This window comes from Salarias fasciatus, chromosome 9 (genome assembly GCF_902148845.1).
Source record: "Salarias fasciatus chromosome 9, fSalaFa1.1, whole genome shotgun sequence".
NCBI classification, from domain to species: Eukaryota; Metazoa; Chordata; class Actinopteri; order Blenniiformes; family Blenniidae; genus Salarias; species Salarias fasciatus.
Window position 1 is genome coordinate 22,760,312 of NC_043753.1, and position 21,487 is coordinate 22,781,798.

The window sequence follows — 21,487 nt, forward strand, 5'->3', positions numbered from 1 at the left end:
CTTTGTAAATGATAGGGAAAGGGCTTGGGTCCAAAATCTCCAGAGTATTCCTTTAAAGAGCAACTTTTTCTAAAGAAGTGGGTTTTTGGAGTTGCAGACTCATGTTTTTATTGTATCTTAAACAAGATAAACACCACTAATCTTGCCTTTCCAGAAACAGGGCTTCTGTTTTCCTCTGTATGTATTTATAAATGGGTGGCACAGCTGTCTTCTTGCTCTTTGAAAGCCCCCTCAAGCATGCTGTCAATTAGAGGACGATATGCTGTTAAATATCTTACATGAGAGGTGCACAGAGAGCGTCTAAAATGGTGAACCCTTCGATAAAAAGTCCTTGAGGGAGAAGCTCGTAATACATTTTGCTCTCTCTCTACCGACACAGATGAAAGCTGGCCTCCCTCGTTTAAATATGAATGTTGCGATGTCCCACTGCGTGATGCCTTTCTGCAACACAAAGGGCATTTTAAGGATACACTAAAAGTCTACTTGAAATACGATAAACAAGATTGTTTTTTGATTTTGATATATTTCCTGAAATGTTACATCAATGAAGAGATATTTCTGCAAGAGATTAATACACTGTCATGAAAATTAAAGCTACTCTCAATGTTTTAAATGAAAAATGGTTCAAAGAACTCCTGTAATATTTGTTAGTGTTGTAATTGTTTGGTTGCAATGACAAACTTGCAGTTAGTTATCAACTCTGCAGTTTTTCTGTGCTTGTTCGGGGCAATTTAACTTTTATCTTGGTTTTATAGCCTTACATGAAGTGATTTATAATTCATCTCATGAGCAGCAGCAATGTGCTAAAACGAGTCACTGCGATGGTATTTTCAAGTGAAAAGGGAAAACTTATGTTACGTTTATACGACAATGGTGCTCGGAGCCATGCAGTGTTTTAAAAATGGCTTCCAACCTGTAATATTTTAGAAAAAAATGCTGTGTCTCCATGGAAATGAGAGGAAATAAAATTTTTCGAAACACTAATACTGTGAAATTGTCACAGTAAAGGTACTTCTGTATATGGATTTGTGGATTGATTATTTTGAGACTTGTTAGTTTTATAGAGAATCCCCCATAACAACAAACAGTATTCATTTGTGGCCCTACATCCAAACCACATCCATTTCAGCATTTCTGTTGTTTCCATTCAAACAGACACGATTTTCAAGACGTTGATGTGTGAAATACCAAACTTTTCTGAAAGGAAAAATAACATCTTTTCACTTTTCACAAGGTATCATGGTCAAAAACAGCTTAAAAGAAGGTTGAAACAGCTGAAATAGTCTAAAAAAACGAAATAAAAAACTGCTAAAATCTTCAAGGGAGTGACTAAAACTGATTAACATCACTAAAAGCAGCTAAAATAATAAAAAAAAGACACTAAAAGCTATAAAGCGTCTATATATCTTAGTCTAAATTCTTCATAAATGTATATGTTCATGCTTCAATTATGCCAGATGTAGCAGAACTCCTTCAATTTTCAAGTTGTTATTTTCGTCTTGAAACTTAAATATGTTTTGTGGCTCCAAACAAATGGAATTTGTTGTGAAGTGAGTGAAAATGATTCTTTTAATCAGAAATAAGAAGCCGAAAACTGCAAGAGCGGGGCTGGAACACTCGCACTCTGGCCACACACACGCACGCCACAGCAAAAAAACAAAAAGAATTAAAGACAAAGCTGTCACATGAATGAAATGGAAAATTAAAGTGGTACATTGGAGCTAATGACTAACATAAAATCGGAGCCTAGAGAAGAGTAGAAATTAAATGTAAATGCGTGAAAAGCAACCCTGCCTCGACTCTAATGTTCGTCTGACGGGACGTAGCAGATCTAAAGAGCGTACAGCCTGCTACATGTGTAAATGTCACATTCAACCGTTGTTTTATCTGTGTCTTGTGGCAGAGTATCAGAGCGTCGGGCCTCGTCCTGCTGGAGGCCATCCTGTGCGGAGCGCTGCTTCTTTACTTTCCGGTAAGCCTGAGGCACCTGTGTGTGTGTGTGTGTGTGCATGTGTGTAAATTTCCTTGTTTGCTGATTGTCTTCATGCTGTGTTCTTGTGAACTCAACAAAAATTTAGAATGTTTGTGTTTTTCTTTACGCGGATAAGCCTGGCTTTCAAAGTGTGATAAAACCGGCGCGGCGGAGACAAACAACCCAGGGCTTGTTGGCGACCCCCTGCGAGCAGAACACAGCGCAGGCCGGTGAACCGGCAGCCTGTCAACACCACCATCTGCTGACCGGCCGCACACGCTGTGTCACACAGGCTGCGTTCAATTAGACCTGCACGGGCACATAAATCCACCAAACTTTCTCCACCCTGCTTCTCTTTATTTCCAATTAACTGCTTCCCTTGGGGAATCCTATTAAATTGATCATTGCGGTCAGTTTATGATCTGCACCGCCGCCCTCCGCTGTCGCCCCCTGCTATATAAAGCTCCAGTCTCCGCCTGGCCTTCCTCACATGATGGGAGGCATTTATAGTCGAGGTGAGATCAGCCGAGACGTGAAAATCGTTAATTCAAAGCTCTTCACTGCCTGCGGTCCCTCAATATGCTTACTGGTTAGTTGTTAGTGTGCTGGATTTCTTCCCATTGTTATTCAGTATCAGTTATTATCACTTTGCAGTGATTTTTAATATGAAAAGTACTTCATAAATCAAGTTTGACTTGATTTGAATATAAAAGGTGGCGTCATCAGCAAACATGATAATGAATTCTCATCCTCTGCTCACAGGCCTGAAGATGTGTTTTTTTAGAACAAACTTACTGTCAGTGTATGTGATAATATTCACACAAATGGAATGATATATATACAAAATAACCAAACTGAAGAATATATTGCAAATTCAATCTGATGGTTTATAATCTGTTATTGACACAAAGGATTTCAGGGCCGTGTCTCATAATAAGCTTTAAACGATACACGAAGAGATGTTTAGGATTCAGATTCAGAATCACCAAAATGTTCCACACAAATAAATCCATCTGGAATTTCATTTATTTCATATATACAGCATATACATTTTGAATGTTCCTGTTATTTTTTTGATTTGTTTAGAAAAAAGCGAAATGTCTTTTTCTTTTTTTTATCGCATTAAAGTAATGGGCTGGTGCTGTAGGATAGGCTATACATTTCCTTGACGTGGGAGCTCATAGTGCAGGTTCCCTGTTACCCCCCCCCCCCCCCCCCCCCGGTGGGTCCATTTGATAAATGTTACTCCACTTTCTGTGTTAAATGAAAACTGGAAAAACGCTCCAGATACATTGGGGGTGAAAAAGAATATTTGGCTTCAACGTGCTGTTTCTTTTTGCCAGTCGTTCCTCCTGGGGTTCTCAGATCATTTAAACAACCAAAAGCAGACTTTGGAAATGATTACTGCTGTCAGATGTGAGTTTTTAATGTGTCCACCATTTTTGTTCTTTACTGTATCGCTTTGGCATGTCAGACGTTGAGACAGACTTTCTTAAATTTGGAAACCACCGATTTAGGTTTTTTTTTTTTTTTTTTTGTTTAAATATCGCATTGAGCTGCATCAGACAGGATCTTCTTTCTTTTCATCCACCGAAAAGTGACCATGAGGGATTATGTAATCATCAATATTAAAAATTGCAGCTTCTGTAGAGTGTCACGTTGTTTTTGCAGATGATGAAAGTCCGTCCGACACCCACATACCACTCATTTACATGAAACCGCCATCATGTCTTCCTCGTGGGTGCTTGGGACTTCGGCTAATTGCAATTTAGTTGCAATCATGCGGCGCTTTATGCTTAGCCAAGCAATACAAGGTAAATGTAATTAAAGCCAACTGATTTAGACCCGGCTAATCAATGCAATTTGCTGCGACAAGGTCCTGGAAAGTAATAATGTTTGAAATTTACAGAGTGAAAGCAAGCCTGCGAGTCAGGCTATTGGTTAGTGAATAAATGAATAGCAGATGATATTCCTGTATCCTGATGACAGCGGGAGCTAAAAATAGATGGTTTGTAAAAGAAGAAGAAGAAGGAAAAAAAAAAAGGTTGCATAAGGGAACTTGACTTTGTAGCTCCTACAATAAATCCCCCCTCATTAAAGTGTTCTTGTGGATTAAATGCGGTGAAATTCAGTTTGGCTGCGTTGATGTCGATGTGAACACGGCCCAGCTTGTTTGGGTAATATAATATCTTCAGCTCGATCGTGTGAAAATAGCATCTTTCTGCGTGGCCCCGTGCGGCACGCCGGATTGATCTCCACCCTCGTGCATTTCCTCGTCTCCCCTGCGAATCGCACATGAGCCGCGGCGGCTGCGAGGCTGAGACGCATCACTCCCAATCTAAATATAGATTCAGAAATATTCCGCCGCCGCCGTTTCTATTTTAAATAATTCTGCTGTTATTAAGCAGCCTCATCCTGCTGCCATGGCGCTCTGTGTTCCTGCTTTGTGGAGTAACGTAATACCACCACCCCCACCACTCCGCTCCCAAGTGTGTCACATGCAATAACTTCAGAAGCCCCCCCCCTCCCGCCTTCACCCCCACCCTGAAATAAAAGGAGGAAGGAGGAAGGAACAGAGAGTGCCGAAGGAGAGAGGAAGAATGATGGAGGTGACAAAACCCACTGTGTCCGTGTGGCTGCAGAAATGAGAGAGGAGCACACCGCTCCTGTCTTTATTATTATTTTTTTTAGCCGTTTCTAATACCTCCAGTCTCCACAGTCCAGTCAGATTTATAGCGAGACACATTTTAAGGAGCAATTAAATGTAAAATCATTCGCAGTTTTCATGAAATTTTTTAGCCATGTTTGCTTTTAATGTGATTTTCCGGAGGTGTTTCAGTGTCTAGTCCCACTTTTCTGACCTGTTTCACCTGTTTGTGCCCAAAAAAACCCTGTAAATCTCAAAATGGTTCAATACCTTACCATAAACAGTGATCAATCACCGGCATATTTTGCTATATTTAGTCACATTCACGCAGCAGTGCAAGTGGTTTCCATGCCAGATGTTCACCTCATCCAGGAGATGGATCCAGGTTACCAAGTGAGCCATAGCTGAGCCTCTTGAGCACATGTGCAGAGGGAGAACATGCAAACTGCACACCCAAAGCAGTTGACGGTTTTGCTATGAAGCTAAAGCGCTTAACCACCGTCTAAAGATGTCTTGAAGCAGGAGGATTCCGTTTGAGTTGGCCCGGTTTGTACATTATTTAAGTTTTTCCATAGTTGTATTCTGCAACTCAGAGCTTTTTTCAGAATAAAGTTTCTCCTGCAGATATATTATGTTATGGATGGATTTGTGTGTCTTCAAAGAAGCTAATATATATATATATATATATATATATATATATATATATATATATATATATATATATATATATATATATATATATATAAAATTCAAGGTGCTTTTAAATGAGTAATAGTTTACTGCATGTGAACAGACCGAATATGAGACGTATCTACTTCCCATCTGTGTGCTCCGCTGCACGTTACCCCAGAGACTGCCGCAGTCCTCCTCTTCCCGTGTAACGCGCCACGCCTCCCGCTCTGCTGCTCGCACATTCATAAATTTCCATGCATATGCAATAGCAATAACACACAATCGATCGTTTGTATTCCCGGCGACGTCCTTTGTGCTCCGTGGCGTTGCCCTGGTGTGTTTTGCGCGCTGCGCCGGCGCTGCGGAGATCACTGGTTAATCACATTTCCCTCTGCTCTCATTAAATGATCGGCTGATGCGTTTCTGTGGTTCTCCTCCACATCCCTTCTCTCCCCGCACTTAATTTCACCGCTCGCGTTAACTGCCCGGATCTTCTTTGGTGTCTTTCAGAAAAAGCTTCATGTTGTATTAATTTGAAGATAGAGTGGAGATTACCTCCTGTGCTACTGGGAACGCAGCCCGTCTGTAAAACTCTGCCCGCACAGATAATCGATATTTTTAGACGAGCTATCTTCATCTGTTGGGGCAACATAGCAGAGAAGCAGATTGTCTCTTTTTGAATTTCTACCTCTGCCTACCTGCCTTAAGTGAGCAGCGGGGGTTGAATCAAAAACAACAGATTAGATGGCACGCTGGAACTCCTACCGCCTCATCCGACGCCTCTTTCAGGGCGATATGTTGTTCACCTCTCCAAAATGAAACAAGGGAAATGTTATTAATGTTAAAAATACCCACTTTCAGTCAAGTCAGGGGCTTTAGGAGTTCTTCAGAGAGAAAGAGAGACTCTCTTTGTCTTGCACACTTCCGTTGCTCCTCGTCAGCTGATATTGGCTCCTCCATTTACACCCCATGACCTTGGCCAGGATGAGGTGTGATGGAGGACAGATGGACGGACGGATGGATTTAGGTCATTTTATTTGAAAGAAAACCACTTTAAGTCGATTCTGCTTGTGTGAATATATTTGTCAGTCTTCACTGTGTTGGCTCATTAGTAATTCCTCACAAATGGTAACCCAGTTTGGAAAAATATAAGTCAATATTTATTTATTTAAGGTCTGTGAGCTTCATTTCTTTATTACAGATTTCTGTGTTCAGAAATAATTTGAATCACCATCTTAGAACAAATAATGCAGAAAAATACCATAAGTTCTGCACGATATAGGTTATAGACTTGTTGCTGCCTCAAGGTAACTAAGATTCGTTTAGAGACCGGCACATCTATGGACGCACACAAGGCACTTTTGGTGTGGACGGAGAAATGACAGCTGCATGGGTCTGACGCCTGCTCAGACACTTGTTCTGGCTCCGTGGCTGGTGCTGCATTGCGCCAGGTGTCAGATTAAAACCCCAGGAGACTGAAACATCTGACAAATGACAAGTGTTGTTCCTTCCTACATATTTAATAGAACTGATCTTGAGAATTCGGGAGTCATGAGAAAATAAGCGCAGGATTATGTCATTCCACCTGCGACTGGAGACCGGGTCTTTTTGTTGGGGATAAAGATTTTATGACTCGGAACAACTTCAGCAGTTTTCTTCTTCTTCTTCTGGGTATTGCACTCCCCGTTCTCCGTCTCTCCGCCTTCCCTTAGCTCAGCGTCGTCCTGCTGCCCGTTGGATTCAAGGTGCCATGTCTGCATGGCAGGCAGGCAGGCAGGCAGGGCTTCACAGCACATCAGGGGGCTAATGAAAAACAGTATGGCCGGGGGATAATGTATCCTGACCTGACAGGCCATGAAACATGGTCTGCCAGGCGTTTCTCTGCTCTGCTCGGCCCTGCCTTCCATCCCGGCCGCTCTGACACTTTCAATCTGACTTAAGTGGATCTGGAGAGTTACTTTGTGCACTCACAGCTTCCACTTCATACTCTGCTTCCTCTTTCTCCTCCTGCAAAAATCCCGGGGAGTCTCCCAGAGCATGCAGCGACGGAGTGGAGGATGCACCGCTGCAGCTGGAGAGTTCCCTCCACTCTTTCCTGCAGGGCGATCGCAGGCGTGAGAGCTCGGAGAAGGAATAACAAGGCCACGTGTAGGCCGGCGATCCCCTCTGATTGGCCTCTCTGTGCCCTCTGAAGACGGGAAAGATCTCTCAGGATCTCAGCGACGAGGCGGTTGGGAGGCGGATGCGAGTCAGCCCGGGTCTCGACTGCGCCGAGGCCGAGCTGGATGTAATTTACACCCGGCCCACCTCGGGGAGCAGCAGGAAGAGAAGAAACCATTACCTCCCTGCAGAAAGCCGCCCTCCCCGTGTGGCAGCGAGTGTCAGCTTTCATATAAAAATGGATCCGTTGCTATTACAATATCCCACCTCCTCTCCTCCCGCCGCCGACTCCCACAGAAGGTGTTGGATAGATGAGAGAGAGAGAGAGAGGAGTTCAGGAATGAAGGGGAGATGATGACCGGAAAAAGCGGCTCCACCGGATGGCTGTCGCCGTTCGGTGCGAAAGCATTAAAAGTAGCGTGCGAGCTTTGTTGTGACAGAATGATTCCCGAGGCTGCAGGATCCTGTCCTGCACTCAGATGGAGACAGACCAACTAAATGGCTGAAAGTCGTTCTCTTCTCCCTTTTCGCTGGTTGCAGTTTCCAAAGAAACTGTGATAACAAAAGGCTGGATTTCAGCTCTGTCTGTTCCTTTGACTGGGACAAGCGAGCGCTTTCGCATTTTTGGTTGTTTTTTGAGTCTAAAAAGGGGATGTTTGTGCTGCCTCATTGACAGATGACTAATATACAATGTTTTATTTTGGCATTTTCATTCCAGTAAGTGCTCCATTAGCAGGAAGTCGCTCCTCTGCTTGTCAGTGCTGCCAACCCTGAAAATAACTCACCATTCAGACCATAATTTAACATTTTTACTAAGTCTAACCCAGGCACGATTAAACTCCTCGAGCCCTCACCTATTTCTGCCTCGTGAAAACTGTAAATCAGAGGACGATCCAGGAAGCAGTGATGTGATTGAACCAGACCTGAAAACTTTTCTCTGCAGCTTCGTCGAATTCAGTCCGGAGTCGTCCTCAAATGTCCTTTTAGTGGATTTACTTGGCAGCCTTTTAAAAGTGTTGCTTTCAGTGTTTCCATTTAAAAGAAAAAAAAAAAAAAAAAGAAAGCACAAGCTCACAAGAACCTTAGCTGTTAAAACGCCGGGTCACATGATCTTCACCTTCTTTTTCACTGGTTCAAAACGCACAAAGCCGCGCAGCCACATCGGATCATCAGGAAAATATTTTCAGAAACCGTGAAGGCGGCTGTATTTCAGTAACTGTCTTCTCAGCCATCGGGTGTGGTTTGGCATGATATCGAGTTTGAATAAATGCGTGTGAAACTCTTACTGCGGCCATGAAATGACCGATGCTGTGGCGCTTGTTTGGCAGCTTCGTCGTTCCTTCCTCCAACAACTTATTTTGAAAGAAAAAAAACTTGACTTAGACGTTGCTGATGGAGATGGCAGCTTGTATAAAGGGAATGTTTTTTCAATGACAGGTGAAAAATGGGAATGATTTTAATCATTTTTATCGTAAATTTCTTGCTTATGGCACCTTCAATCCAGACGAGTTCGGCTGTAGTGTTCAATGATCATAAACAAGTAAAGATCCAACATTATTCCAATTTCAAGGAAATTATTTTGGAAAGTAAGCATGGCAGTCTGAAAATGATGTCCTTTTTTTAATAGTTTTGCTTTAAAGATTTTTATATTCTTATCAACAAACAGCAGTTTTCAGATGAGTATCTGTATCGTGTTTTCTGCTTAACTACAAAATACTAAGACTATAGTAGGTTTTATCATTTAAAGCAATCCCCACCAGCCACTTTATGAGGTACGTTTCTATAATACGATCCAGTACAGAAGATCTGATTAAACAGTTCTCATTCGTCACAGTGGCCCGTTAGATTATTGGACAAAAGTGTCTGTGTCTCCATCACATGCAGTCCTGTTCAAGATTACCACATAATTTGTTGAATGTTTATTCTGTTCTGTTCACGTTCTGCTTCTGTGGTTCTATAATAATATATACAGTTTAACTTGACAGTACTTAAGCTACAAACAAAGCTACAAACAAATCAAGTTATATATATATCTGTGTTAATATAATATCACAACGAATGTTAATTCGTTAATTGATCATTTACCCTCAATACCAAAACTTGCGCTCTTAAACTCTCAAGAAACTACTTGATTTCTATTTATTAGAACAAAAAAAAAACCCTCCAGTTTGGTATTTCTCATCTTTATTGACGAGCAGTGTGCTCATTCCTCATGTGATCGATAGCGGGGAGAGCCTGACCTTCATGGTGAGGAGGATCAATCCCTGGAGCTTTCACCTTTTGCATTGAACACCCTGCAATCCTACATTAGCATTTTTATTGTCAACACATTACAACTTAATTATACACTCCAGCTTCTTAATGCTCCACTGCTAATTGCATTATTTTAATAAAAGACCTCACCCGCCTCTTTTGTAGAGAGTCTCATTTGTTGTAAATGTCCTTTTTTTTTTTCTTTGCCCTGGAGAGTTCATTATCAGAAGCCTCCTGTCTCAAACGGAGGCCGGTTCATCCAGTTCGGGGTCATATTGTTCGTGTGTGGGTTGGAGTTCTCAACTTTGTTGCAAATGAGCAGATGACATCGTCGGGATAATATGAACTACTGAATAATGTACATTTATATTTACTGGTTTGCATATTTCATCCGTATTTTGGGATTTTTGGATGAAATGTTGCCTCGTATTGGTGTAGCGCGACCTTTCTGTGTGGACTTTGCATGAACTGACGGTGAGTGTCCACATTGGCATCACAGTCCAAAAACAAGCTCACGAGGGGAATCAATACGCGTTTGTCCTGTGATGGACCGCCGACCTGTCCGGGCCGTACTCCGCCTGTTAGCCGGAATCAGCTCCTCCTCAACACTAAATTGGATAAAGCATATATGATGGATGACTAGCGGAGACGTTATTGAGTCACTGCATGACAGCAGAGACACAGTAGAGACTCTCATTAAAGCCCTGAATCTCCGTACAGACACGATATTTTCCAGCGTTTTTTTATTTATTTATTTTTTCCCCCACTTTTGGCCTTTAAAGAAGACAGTGTGTTCACGCCAGCGGCCTTACTTTCTTCTTTCAACTCTTGTGAGAGATTTACAGGTTGAAGGCGATTCACCAGCAGAACGGACGAAACAAAACAGAAACACAGGAAATGAGGCTTGCTATCCCGACCAGGAATTAATTCACAGTCTTAAATCATGTCTTGAAACCGTGGCTGAAGCAGAAGAGTTGGAGGGTTGAACGTCAGGCCGCTGGCTCGGCGCCGATGCTTCTCCAGTGGGTGTGCCTGCTGGGTGCTGAAACCAGGCGATTAGGGACAAGAAATAAACGTTGATTGTATCAGTAACATGCAGAAAGTTTCAGAATGATTGAGAGCGAGTGAATCATATTTGTCTCTGTTTTCAGACTGTAGTTATTTTTCCAGAGCTTTGATTGATGTTGAAGAGAAGACAAATGACGGATCACATGTCACTCATGTAAATATTCTGGGTTTTAGCTTCGTACCTGTTGGCGTTCTCCTTTAAACCCTTTAGTTATTTAAATAAACCCCACAGCGACAAGTCAGATGTCACATCCAAGTGCCAGATATGTAATTTATTCCCTTCCCTTTCACTTTTCTTTTCTTCATACTTTTGTGTCGTACTTTTAAACTCCTTCAGTCACGAATTATCTGCACAAAGAAACATCAAGTTGGCAGACACTGGATCTAATTGCTGCTCTGTCACATCGTGAAAGCGAGCCGCGGATCAGCCACCTACTAACTCGCTCTGCTACATGTCGCCCTCCATGAGAGCAGAAGCAGCATCTGCTGCCCGGCCCGGACGCGCACGTCCATCGACAGGCTCCAGGAAGTGCACTCAGTCTGAATGAAGCCTCAGCCGCTGGGTCGGGTAATGCGGGTTTACAGAGCGTCCACTGGGCTCTGGAGGAGCCTAACAGATGTTGACACGGTTGGATTGCTGACTGGAGTTTTCTGTTATTCATTCACTGTCAGTACGAGTAGATACAAACAACTTGGATAGCATCATTCAGTACCGGGATGTTACTGGTTTTGGCAGGAGATGCATTAGGAACCGATTGCTAAATTGACTGAGGAAGGCAGTTGGGGATCTTTGGAGCAGGAAAACTGTCTGACAAAAATGTTTTCATATGAAGAACTTTTAAGAAGGAAATGCAAACAGTTGCTTTTTTAAAACACTGGTAGAAAAATTCAAAAAAATAATGCAGTATTAACATTACTGACTAAGCTTTCCATGAATATGTTCACTTTATACAGTGGAAATTAACAGAAACCTTCCAAAAGGGACATAAAGTCAAATCAAACCTTGTCAGACCAGTTCAAACAAAACTATATAATCTATCATAGCTAATTAAAAAGATTTTAATCTACAACTTTATCCACACCAAATCTTACGCATATAAAGATCTCATTTCTTCAGCATACTGTGTTTTTTTTTTCTTGTGGTTCGATTCAAAGCCTGACAATCGGACAAATAAATCATAATTTTGAGCCATTTTTCAATTTCCTTATTATCAGAAACAGTGATCTCCCGGTGATCTGGCCGTGTTATTATGGGCTGTGTCTGTTCGTCTGTCTTCACCATACAAATACAGGTACAGCCGATCGGACGGCGCTTTCCAAAATCTCTACAACTTGTTAAATATTTAAATAACTCAATAATTTATTAGGTCACTCCTTTTTCCTGCTACCATGCAGTCTGAATGTTCTCCTTTGATGACAAGTAAGGAAGAGGTTGTCCTGGGCAGAGGGCCGGTGATAAATAATTTCATATTAATAAAAAAGCTGAAACCAGGACTCGAGGGGAAAATACGGCGTGGAGGACTGCCTCCGTCAGCCACTTCCACATCCAGCACTGCCCCAAATGTGCCTCTGTGCACTTCTACAACTACAAAAGTTTAATCATCTTTTTTTTGTGTGTGTGTGTGTTTTTCCTGATAAGTTTGTATGCTTCTGAATGAAGGGTGAATGTACAGCTATGTTGGGTGACTTCAGGAGTTAGTGCCAGACCAAGAGATATGAGGACATTGTGGTGCTTTTTGTATTCCCAAACGGTGATACAGTATTGTCAAAACTCTGAAAAACACACTTTGAATTCACATTTCCAGTAACCTCTACAAAACTGCAACTGAGACAAGACGTACATGGGGGGCGGCGGCGGCGGCGGCTCAAGATTAGCTGATAATTGCCTCCTGGATATTGATGTCCATTAGATTGTTATACAGAGCTCCAATCCTTTCAATCCCTCCGTCCACTCTCTCTCTCACACACACACACACACACATAGAAAATACACAGGCATATTCTTGAATAACACTCAATCCTTTTCCTTTCCCACAGCGCTGAATCCAAGATTCCCAGCACTTAGCATTGATTATTAATGGAAGGTTTTAAAAGAGAAGGAGGGCAGAAACTGATCTTACTCCTCGTGCACGCTGACGTTCAGAGAAACCTGTCTGAGGCTCGGGGCCAGACGCTTCCAGGAAGCCTTAGTGATGCGAAAAGTGTAGTGCCAGGAGCTACTGTGTGTGTGTGCTTATGTGTGTGTGTGTGTGTTTGTGTGTGTGTTGCCTCGTGATGAGATCTGAGGGTCAAGACGGCGCTTGAGGACAGCGGCTGCTTTCTTTTGTGCTAAAACAGGAGTGCGGGAGAATCAATCCCCCTCACAGAGCTCGAGCCACATTGAATTAGCCGCCGTCCTCTCATTAGATGTCCTCGGTGGCAGTCCGGCCCCCTGTAGCGCTGAGGAGGATATTCTTTACTATCGACGCCGGTCAGAGGATGGGTGGAGGAGGGGGACGCACCTTGTAGCATGGCATGAGGGGACGTACCATCGGTTTAAGGCTGCAGGACAGTGAGTCCTCTAATCTGAAATGACCGGAGGTGACCTGAGCTGCACTGGCTTGTTTGCTTCAATGCTTGGATGATGAATTCATGAGGAGCATAACTTATTTATCTCTTCCGTGACGTGGTTTTCCACTGTTAGCATGTTAGCTTGTGTGCCATCCGCTGTGTTTGATCCAGTTTCTTTTTTTTTATCTGTGAGCCAAAATTATAAACCTCTTATTCATGCAAGTGGTGAAGGCAAAGAATGGTCGATGTTGGATAATGCATTTCAAACACATGTTTATTTAGAGGGAGGAAGGAAAGGTGACACATCTCTACTTTCCTTCAAAACTAAACTTTTCCATTGTTGTTTTTGAGTGGTTAAAAAAAAAAAAACAGCAGGTGCGATCACGCCATTAAAAGAGAATCTGAAAACGCTAAATGTGATAAAAACTCTATTTTTTGATGATTTCTCATTCAGATGATTTGGAGCCGAGCCTCGTGGGAGGACTGCTGCTGATCGCGCCTCCGTTCCTGTCTTATCACAAACAACACCAGCCTTAAACGGCGGCGTGACGGGGATCCAGCTGATATTTGGTAGTTTATCTAAAAAGGAGTCATGAGCTGCGTTTTCCCCCCGGTGCGTTTTTACTCATCTTCCTGTGCCCCTGGTCGTCCCCGCGGACCGAAGCGTGCGTCAGCGAGTTGCTCGGCGCCCGCCGAGCCCGCCATCCTTTTTTATCAGCTCCTGTGCGTCCGCTCGTCATTTTTTTTTTTCCCCCCCAAAAAAATAAATTCACTGACAAGTAGCTTCACGAGTGTGTTTTCTTCTTAAAGATGAACCGCCGAACGCGTCTTCATCCATTATTGAGTCTTTGACACGTTCCACTTGCAGCGCTCTGTCTGAGTCTGGAGTTTCTGTGTTTGCTCGCCCGAGCATCTGCGAGCGGGCGTGGATGTGGGCCACCGCTCCTCCCGTGGGGTCCTTTGTGTCCCTTAACTGACTCAAACCTAGTGAGCAAAAATATCCACATGCCTGCGTCTTCGCCGCTGCCTGAGGGAACGTATTAATGCCTCAGCTAATCCGATTAACATTAACAATCCCACAGGGGAAATCGCTGCACATCTGCAACGGACAGATAATTATGTTGCCTCAGATGTTTGTTTCTCTCTGTTTTTGTCTGCATGCGCCTCTTTTTATGTCTTTGGACGGCCATCAGTGTTTTTTGGTGGCACCGTTTCGCGTTTGGTTGGTGCTTTGTAGCAAAGGCTGCCGAATGCTCGCTTCCAGCTCTGAGGAGAAAATGCTCATGATGTTAGCATGTTTAGACGTGCTTTTTGATCCCAACATACAATTAAAGTGTCTGTATTTCATTGTTTCACATCGTAAAATATGATCAATTGCTTGATTTCCTTGTCGCTCCATGCGCTGGCTTCCATCTCATATGCGGTGCGTGTCAACAGTTTCATGTCTAATTGCTGTATTATGCAATGACTGCACATTCAGGCCTCGTTGGCTCGTGTTCATGTAATGATATCAAAGCGCTGGCTGCATCCTGGCGGCGCGTTTGAAGCAGTTTAGCAGAGAGGCGGCAAGACATTGTGAAGTGAACCCATTCTGCCCAGAAGACAAAGATTCTACCTTGGCTGAACAACAAACTCTTTTTATTTGATGTTTTTACAAGCCCCCCCCCCCCTCAAAAAAACAAAAACAAAATTTGATTGGAAACCAAGCAAAGCAAAGCTTAAACATGGATGTATTAATTAGGCTCAGTCTCAGATTACAAAATCAGGCAAGACTGGACGCATTTGGGGTCATATAGCTCTAATAAAGAAACGAGTCGTGGTTCCCGATGAAATTCACACTCCTTTGCGTTGTGATGACTACAAACACATGTACTAGTGAGTTCGTCTGTATTCTGCTCTCTTGTAGTGCGTTTCATCTTCTTGTAAGAAACAGTTAAGACTTGTTAAAGGTAATAAGCTCTTAACTGAGGCATTGGTTGATGTATTTACTTTGTAGAACGGAAAAGAAAAAGCTGAAGGATTTTTCTTTTTTGTGTGAAACGTTCAAAGTTAGGTGGATTTTTAGTCTGAGTTGAAGAACTCCAGGAGTAACAAAGGTGCACGGTAACTACTGAGAATGTGACTTAATGAGCGAAGATCTGCAGAAACCCACTAAAGCATTTAGAGGAGAAGATTTGGAGCAAACCAGCAGTTAAATAAGATCACTCCAGGATCACGAGCACAATGAGGCAGCAACTTCCCACCACTTTGGATTTAATTTCCCTGGGATGGAGCGAGCGCCCATTATCATTTAGATGGAAAACTCTCGCAGTCGGGCCGCTCTTTCTTCTTGTCCGTCCTCTGCTTGGTTTTGTTTCACGACCTTTGCCACCCTTGTGTCTTTTCGCAGGTGGGGATCCTCTATTTCCAGCCGAGCGTTTTCCGCTGCATCCTGCTGCGCTGGGTTCGACTGCTGGGCTTTGCCACCGTTTACGGGACGCTGACTCTGAAGCTGTACCGGTACGACGCTCACAGCCACACACGCACATCGGTCCGACTGTTGTTATCCATCACGGGAAACGCCAACTGGATTAAGGTGCAATTAGGCGGCGTCTTACATCTTAATTCCTCGTTGAAGCAAGAGCCTGGCGAAGTGTCGAGGCAGCAGGTTTCCAAGCTACTCCATCAGCGGACTACACATGTTGTGCGGTGGATTCTCTGTCTCATTAGGGAGGGAAAAAAAGAAAGAATCGCCCGGTTGAAGTAATTAAACAAACACGGGAAACTTTGGCTGCGAATGATCTCTGTAAATAACGGCGCGCTGAGGGATGGTTGGCAAGAGTCATGCAGGGAGACAAATGTGCGCGAGGCCAGAGGAAGGGGAAGCACCGGGAGGCGGCGGGGGGTTTATCAAGCGGCGGGTCGACGGTAATGAGACAGGGGGGTCGGGCGTGTTTAAAGAGACGCACGTGAAATGGTTCATCTGCGGGCACTTTTTAGTCAGGTGAACCTGTCAAAACAGCCTAATGGAGACGCTGATTAAGAGGATGTGGCTAATGCGAGCCGTCGCCGGGTAAACCCTCGGAGGTGCAAGTTAACATACTGCACAGATCAATTTTTGATGGGGGGCTCATTAGCGGGGCGCGCAGTGGACACTTCATCAATGCGCTTGAAGGGCAGAGCCTAAGAATAGCCGTGGCTGGTCATGTGTTCCAGCAAAGTGTCACTTCTCCCGCACAGTCGTGCACAATGAATGTGCTTTAATAAACTTTAATAGCTGAAATGTTCTGCTGTTTAGCGGTATGTCACGTTAAAATTAAAGAAGTGTGCTGACATGCAGTGGTCGGGGCGTTTTGGAGAACGGACGTCTGCACTTTTATTCATGATTCCAGAAATAAAGGATGAATAGCTTCTCTCAAATACATTCTATAGGAGAATAACGATGACTGTCATCTGAGCCTACAGGAACAGAACAGTGGAATCAGCAACGTGTCTTTTGTCACCATAACTCTGAAAATAACAGCAAGTTTTTCCTGTTAGTAACTCACTCTGAGCAGCAGTGGAACTTGATGATCTGCAGTATAATATTTAGACACAATAACATGAGGTGAAACCTTTTTTGACAGAAAAAAACAAACTTTACCACGATACAAATTATATATTTTTTTTCACTGCTCTGCTCACATTCTGTTCAACTGTCCACAGATCATTTACACACAATGTACATTTGTATTAATAACGAAACATTGCAGCTCAGTTATCATCCACACGGGGATGATGTGACAGCCACAATAAGTTCATTGTTAAAGAAGTTATTGTATTTTCTCCTGTCCGGGGAGGCACAGACCATTAGGAGTTCACAGAGACAAATAAAGCTGCTTTTAAGGGTCTCAACAAAAAAAGCTGATGTGGATGTTTTTTGTTTTTTTTTTTTTCCAGTGTGGATAGTTATAAAGTTTTCATGCTGACCCTCACAGTGTGAGGACAAGGCTGCTTCCTGCTCGAGACTCGGTATTTATAGTTCAGCAGCGATGCGATCAGAAATCACAGTGAAGTATTCAATCTACAGTGGCAGCATTAATAGAATGAAACCACATAAAGTTTTGACTCGGCTGCCTGAATGCAGAGACAGCTGTGCTGAGTTTCGGGCTGCTGAACGGAACTCTGGGAAATCAAAAGATAAACACGCTCCGGGCAGGCAGACGGAACGTCTGTGCTATCAAAAATTAAACCATAAATCTCCTATCAGGGACGATTTGCAGCAGGGCAGGACGAAGTCGCTGCGGCACTTTGTCCTCTCACAAACTCCGTCTTCACCTTTCTGGGTTCTCAAAACGATCCCGCCCCTCCTCGCAGGGTGCTGAAGGTCTTCCTGTCCCGCACGGCCCAGAGGATCCCCTACATGACCAGCTGGCGAGTGCTGCGGCTGCTGGGCATCATCCTGCTCATCGTCTGCTGGTTCCTGGTGGCGTGGACGTCTGCCGTCTGTCAGAACCCCGACAGGAAGCTGGCCCTCATCGACGTGGGCTACACGCCCGACGGGCTGCAGTTCAGCATGTGCCTCCTGGATCGCTGGGACTACATGATGGCCGTCGGTGAGCACCGCCACCGTTAAAAGATTTAAAAGACGCCTCGCTCTGTCTGCTCCTTTCTTCTTATTTTGGAATTCTCCTGTTGAGAGTTGCCAAAGCAGATAATCTGTCACCTGTACCTCTCAACACAGCAACGGCTGACTTTTCATTGGTACAAAAGGGATATGTTAAAATCATAGGCTGCTGGAACCGTAACAAAGTTGTCCCTTCACAACATTTTGCCAGGCTTTCGTGCTCTTCACCTCTGGATGTTTTCCTGCGTTGTGCACGGAAGAGCAGCAGATGAAGACAGACGAGAAGTCAAAGTTGCTCGGAGGGCCGCGGCATGTTGGGTAGCGCGGATCCACACGCTGGTTTATATCTGCTGACTCAGGCTTCAGAGAGACAACCCTGGTCCTCTCTGACTTCTGGGAAAGCAGACGGACCCCCGGCCGAGCCAACGCGCTGTAACGCTGTGTGCCGAGGAGACATTTCAATTCTTGTTATGAGGAGGTAAAAACAGGTTGTGAATGTCAGACGAGCAGGTGAGCGGCGAGGCCATCTGACCACAGGTTATAATTCACACCCACCGAGAGGTAATAATCTTTCGGATTTAGAAATACACACCTGCATCCAGGCGCAGTCAGAGGTCTGGTGGGGATGGATTCTGCTTCTCTTTGTTTATTTATTTATTTATTTTTTTTGCAAAACTGAAAATTCCATTTTAAAAAGTGAATTTCTGATGAATAGAACGAAGTTTTATACACCAATCATGTCATCATTATATAATATGTTAACCAATTGAAACTGTGCAGCCGTGCTGCAATATAACTATTCCGACATGGCACAACACACACGTTTGGTCTTCTCTAATAGAGACGCAGCCTCTCAGCCTGCGCTGACAGTCGTTCCCATTGTGCGGCTGGTGTGAATCAGCTGCGCGGTTCAGACAGGCCACACCAGCCGTGTTTACCGTTGTGAAGCCGGATACCGTGGAAACATTACATGGGGCTGCCATGGAGGTGCACTGGGATTCATTTATTGTCCCGAGAATACAACCGCAGCTGTTACAAATGGCTTTGTTGAGCGGGGTGTTTTCCTGTACCGCCATTAGCGGCTCCGTGAGCGCACTGAGCCGTGAAGTGGTTTGTTTGGTGGCTGCACACGACCCGTGAAGCCCTGCGGCACAGAAACGACTTACCGGCCCCTGCTTTCTTCACAGCGGAGTTCCTCTTCCTGCTGTGGGCCGTGTACCTGTGCTACGCCGTGAGGACGGTGCCGTCGGCCTTCCACGAGCCGCGCTACATGGCCATCGCCGTTCACAACGAGCTCGTCCTGTCGGCCATATTCTACGTCATCAGGTAACACCTCCTGCTCCGGCCTCCTTCCTCACTGGCAAATTTCAGTGGTCGGTTTAATCACTGTGCAATAAACAAACAAAACAAAATCCTTTGTGCTCATTTGTTATTCTGTTTACAGTTTTTGTGAAGTCAACATGACAGTGTCATGCATCTTTAATAATGAAATACAAGTGAAAAATGATAAATCCCGGTTATTTTTTAGCTTTGACTCAATAGTTTATCATTTGATTGTCGATTTAGCGCGCTGTTCGTCCTACGGCTACAGCTGAACCGCTGAATGAAAGAGGCTTCTGATTACAACCTAAAGAACAAGTACATTCTGCATTCAAACGCTTCACACCGTCTGCACGGGAGACTTCGAGAGTATTCGACTGTCGTCTGCCAAATTGAAGTCATTAATTGATTCTGCCGAAGCTCCATCTTTACTCAAACAATTCCCTTTGCTAATTTAATTCTTTGTCATAAGCACAAACAAATACACAGATAAACATTTTTGTTTGTGCGGTTGATGCTTCTTCTCTGACTCAGTCGTCCATGTTTTTGCTGATTCCTCCCACACCTGTGCATGCAGCCTGCTGCTCGTATGACGGATCCGCTCTGCCATCCACGCCGCGCAGACATTTTTAGTCTTATTTGTTTTGCTAATACATTTTTTTAAAAAGGGATTATCCACGGACCTTGCGGCAGTTTCTAATCTTTCTATGCTGCGAGCGCCATAAATTAAATTCCAGTGATCTCAATTATACCACAGAGGAGGCAGAATTCTCAACAGACAGATGTATCAAAACAAATTTGCACAGATAGGTGGCTGTGTTTGTTCGACCTGACCCTTTAAGCTTCAAAAATAATTACAGGAGTTGTTTAAATATAATTTACTGGTCCGATCCTAATGGTGCGTCCCCTCGTATTTAGTGCTCCGTGGAGGGGAGAAAAAAAACCAAACATGATTACGAACAAACGCGTCGTGATCGGCATCGCTCTCGCTTGGCTGTTTATGTCCTCTGGTACATCGTCTCATTTCCATGCACGGGCGGCTCAAACCGTGGAGATCGCCGCCCCGTCTGTTAATCTGGGAGCCGTTCTTTCATTGTAGTCAAATCGCTCCTCTCCCTGAAGCCGGCGTGTCAGATAGCTGCAGCACGCAGTTTATAAATGAGACATTTCAGCTGACGCCGCCACAGCCATTCCTAGCTGGAGTCCCCCCTAATTGAGAGCTCAGCTCCATCACATTATTTACTAATGAACCATGTCAGAATGATTTATGTTTTTCTATCCTTTTCTCTTTTTTTTGACGACAGAATAAATTGCAGGGGCATTATTGGCATCTATTACTCTTTTCTAAATGATCATCCATTAGCGATAAATCGTGCGCCACTGATTTTTTTTTGGACTTTCACACAGTTTTGACAGTTTTTGAACATCTGCCTCCTCGTGATGACTTTGCCAACTCGTTTAATATCGTCTTCAGCCCGGTTGTGAGGCTTTTCCCATAGAGAACCGCCAGAAGAGGCCCCCTAATAGACTGGACACTTGCCTGCTGTGGCAACTTGCTTTTGACCGGTTGCCTCCTGGGGCCCCAGCACACACCGGGGCTTGTTAGAGCTCTTCATTTATGTTGCTTGCAAAGCCCGGCATTTCATCCACAGTGACCAGTTAAAGCTCTGACTTCTGCGTCCGCCCGTGACAGCCATCAGGCTTCGGTCAGTGCAGGTGTGAATGGGATGCTGGGAGGAAATAAAGGCGCAAGGAGTCGCTGGGAGTGTTTGTGTGAGCGATGGGGGAGCGTTACAGTGCGGCGCTGCAGGCCGAGGAGACGCCACGCCAAGGTTATTAAACCCTCATCTCCTCACAAAACAAGGCAGGACGGAAGACTTCAAAGCTTCCAGACAGTTCATATGCTGGATCTCTGCCTTTATTCATGCCTGCGAGCTATTACCACAGTAACTGTTCGTTAATTAGCCATTTGCCAGCTTCAACATCGTAATGAGCATGCAAGATGACATTTACTTGGATAGAGGCTCTCCAGTGGTTGAATTAGCATCTGACAGGACATGCCTTTATATCCTTTAGTGCACATGAGGTCTCACTGTGCTGAAAGCCTGTTAGTTCATTTTACATAAAAGGCTGGAGTTACTCCTTGCACCACTATTGTTTCCGCCACTAATTATCTCCTTTTCCGCCGACTGCTGCGCCACAGCCAACGCCGTGTATGACTGCCGGAGGTATAAATAGACACCATCTTGTGGCCAGATCA

The 21,487-nt window shown here is 44.1% G+C and overlaps 2 protein-coding genes across 3 annotated transcripts in view; both read left to right on the forward strand.

Moving 5' to 3' along the window:
* The window catches only part of LOC115394103 (zinc finger protein 45-like), a 1,173,573-nt gene that overhangs the window by 1,004,736 nt on the left and 147,350 nt on the right, over positions 1-21,487 (forward strand). The window lies entirely within an intron of this gene.
* The window catches only part of gpr158a (G protein-coupled receptor 158a), a 55,900-nt gene that overhangs the window by 30,428 nt on the left and 3,985 nt on the right, over positions 1-21,487 (forward strand). For both annotated transcript variants that reach the window (XM_030099284.1, XM_030099285.1), the window contains exons 5-8: positions 1,904-1,972; positions 15,712-15,821; positions 17,658-17,896; positions 19,095-19,233. In XM_030099284.1, the coding sequence (XP_029955144.1) occupies positions 1,904-1,972; positions 15,712-15,821; positions 17,658-17,896; positions 19,095-19,233 (557 nt within the window). The remainder of the gene's footprint in view (positions 1-1,903; positions 1,973-15,711; positions 15,822-17,657; positions 17,897-19,094; positions 19,234-21,487) is intronic.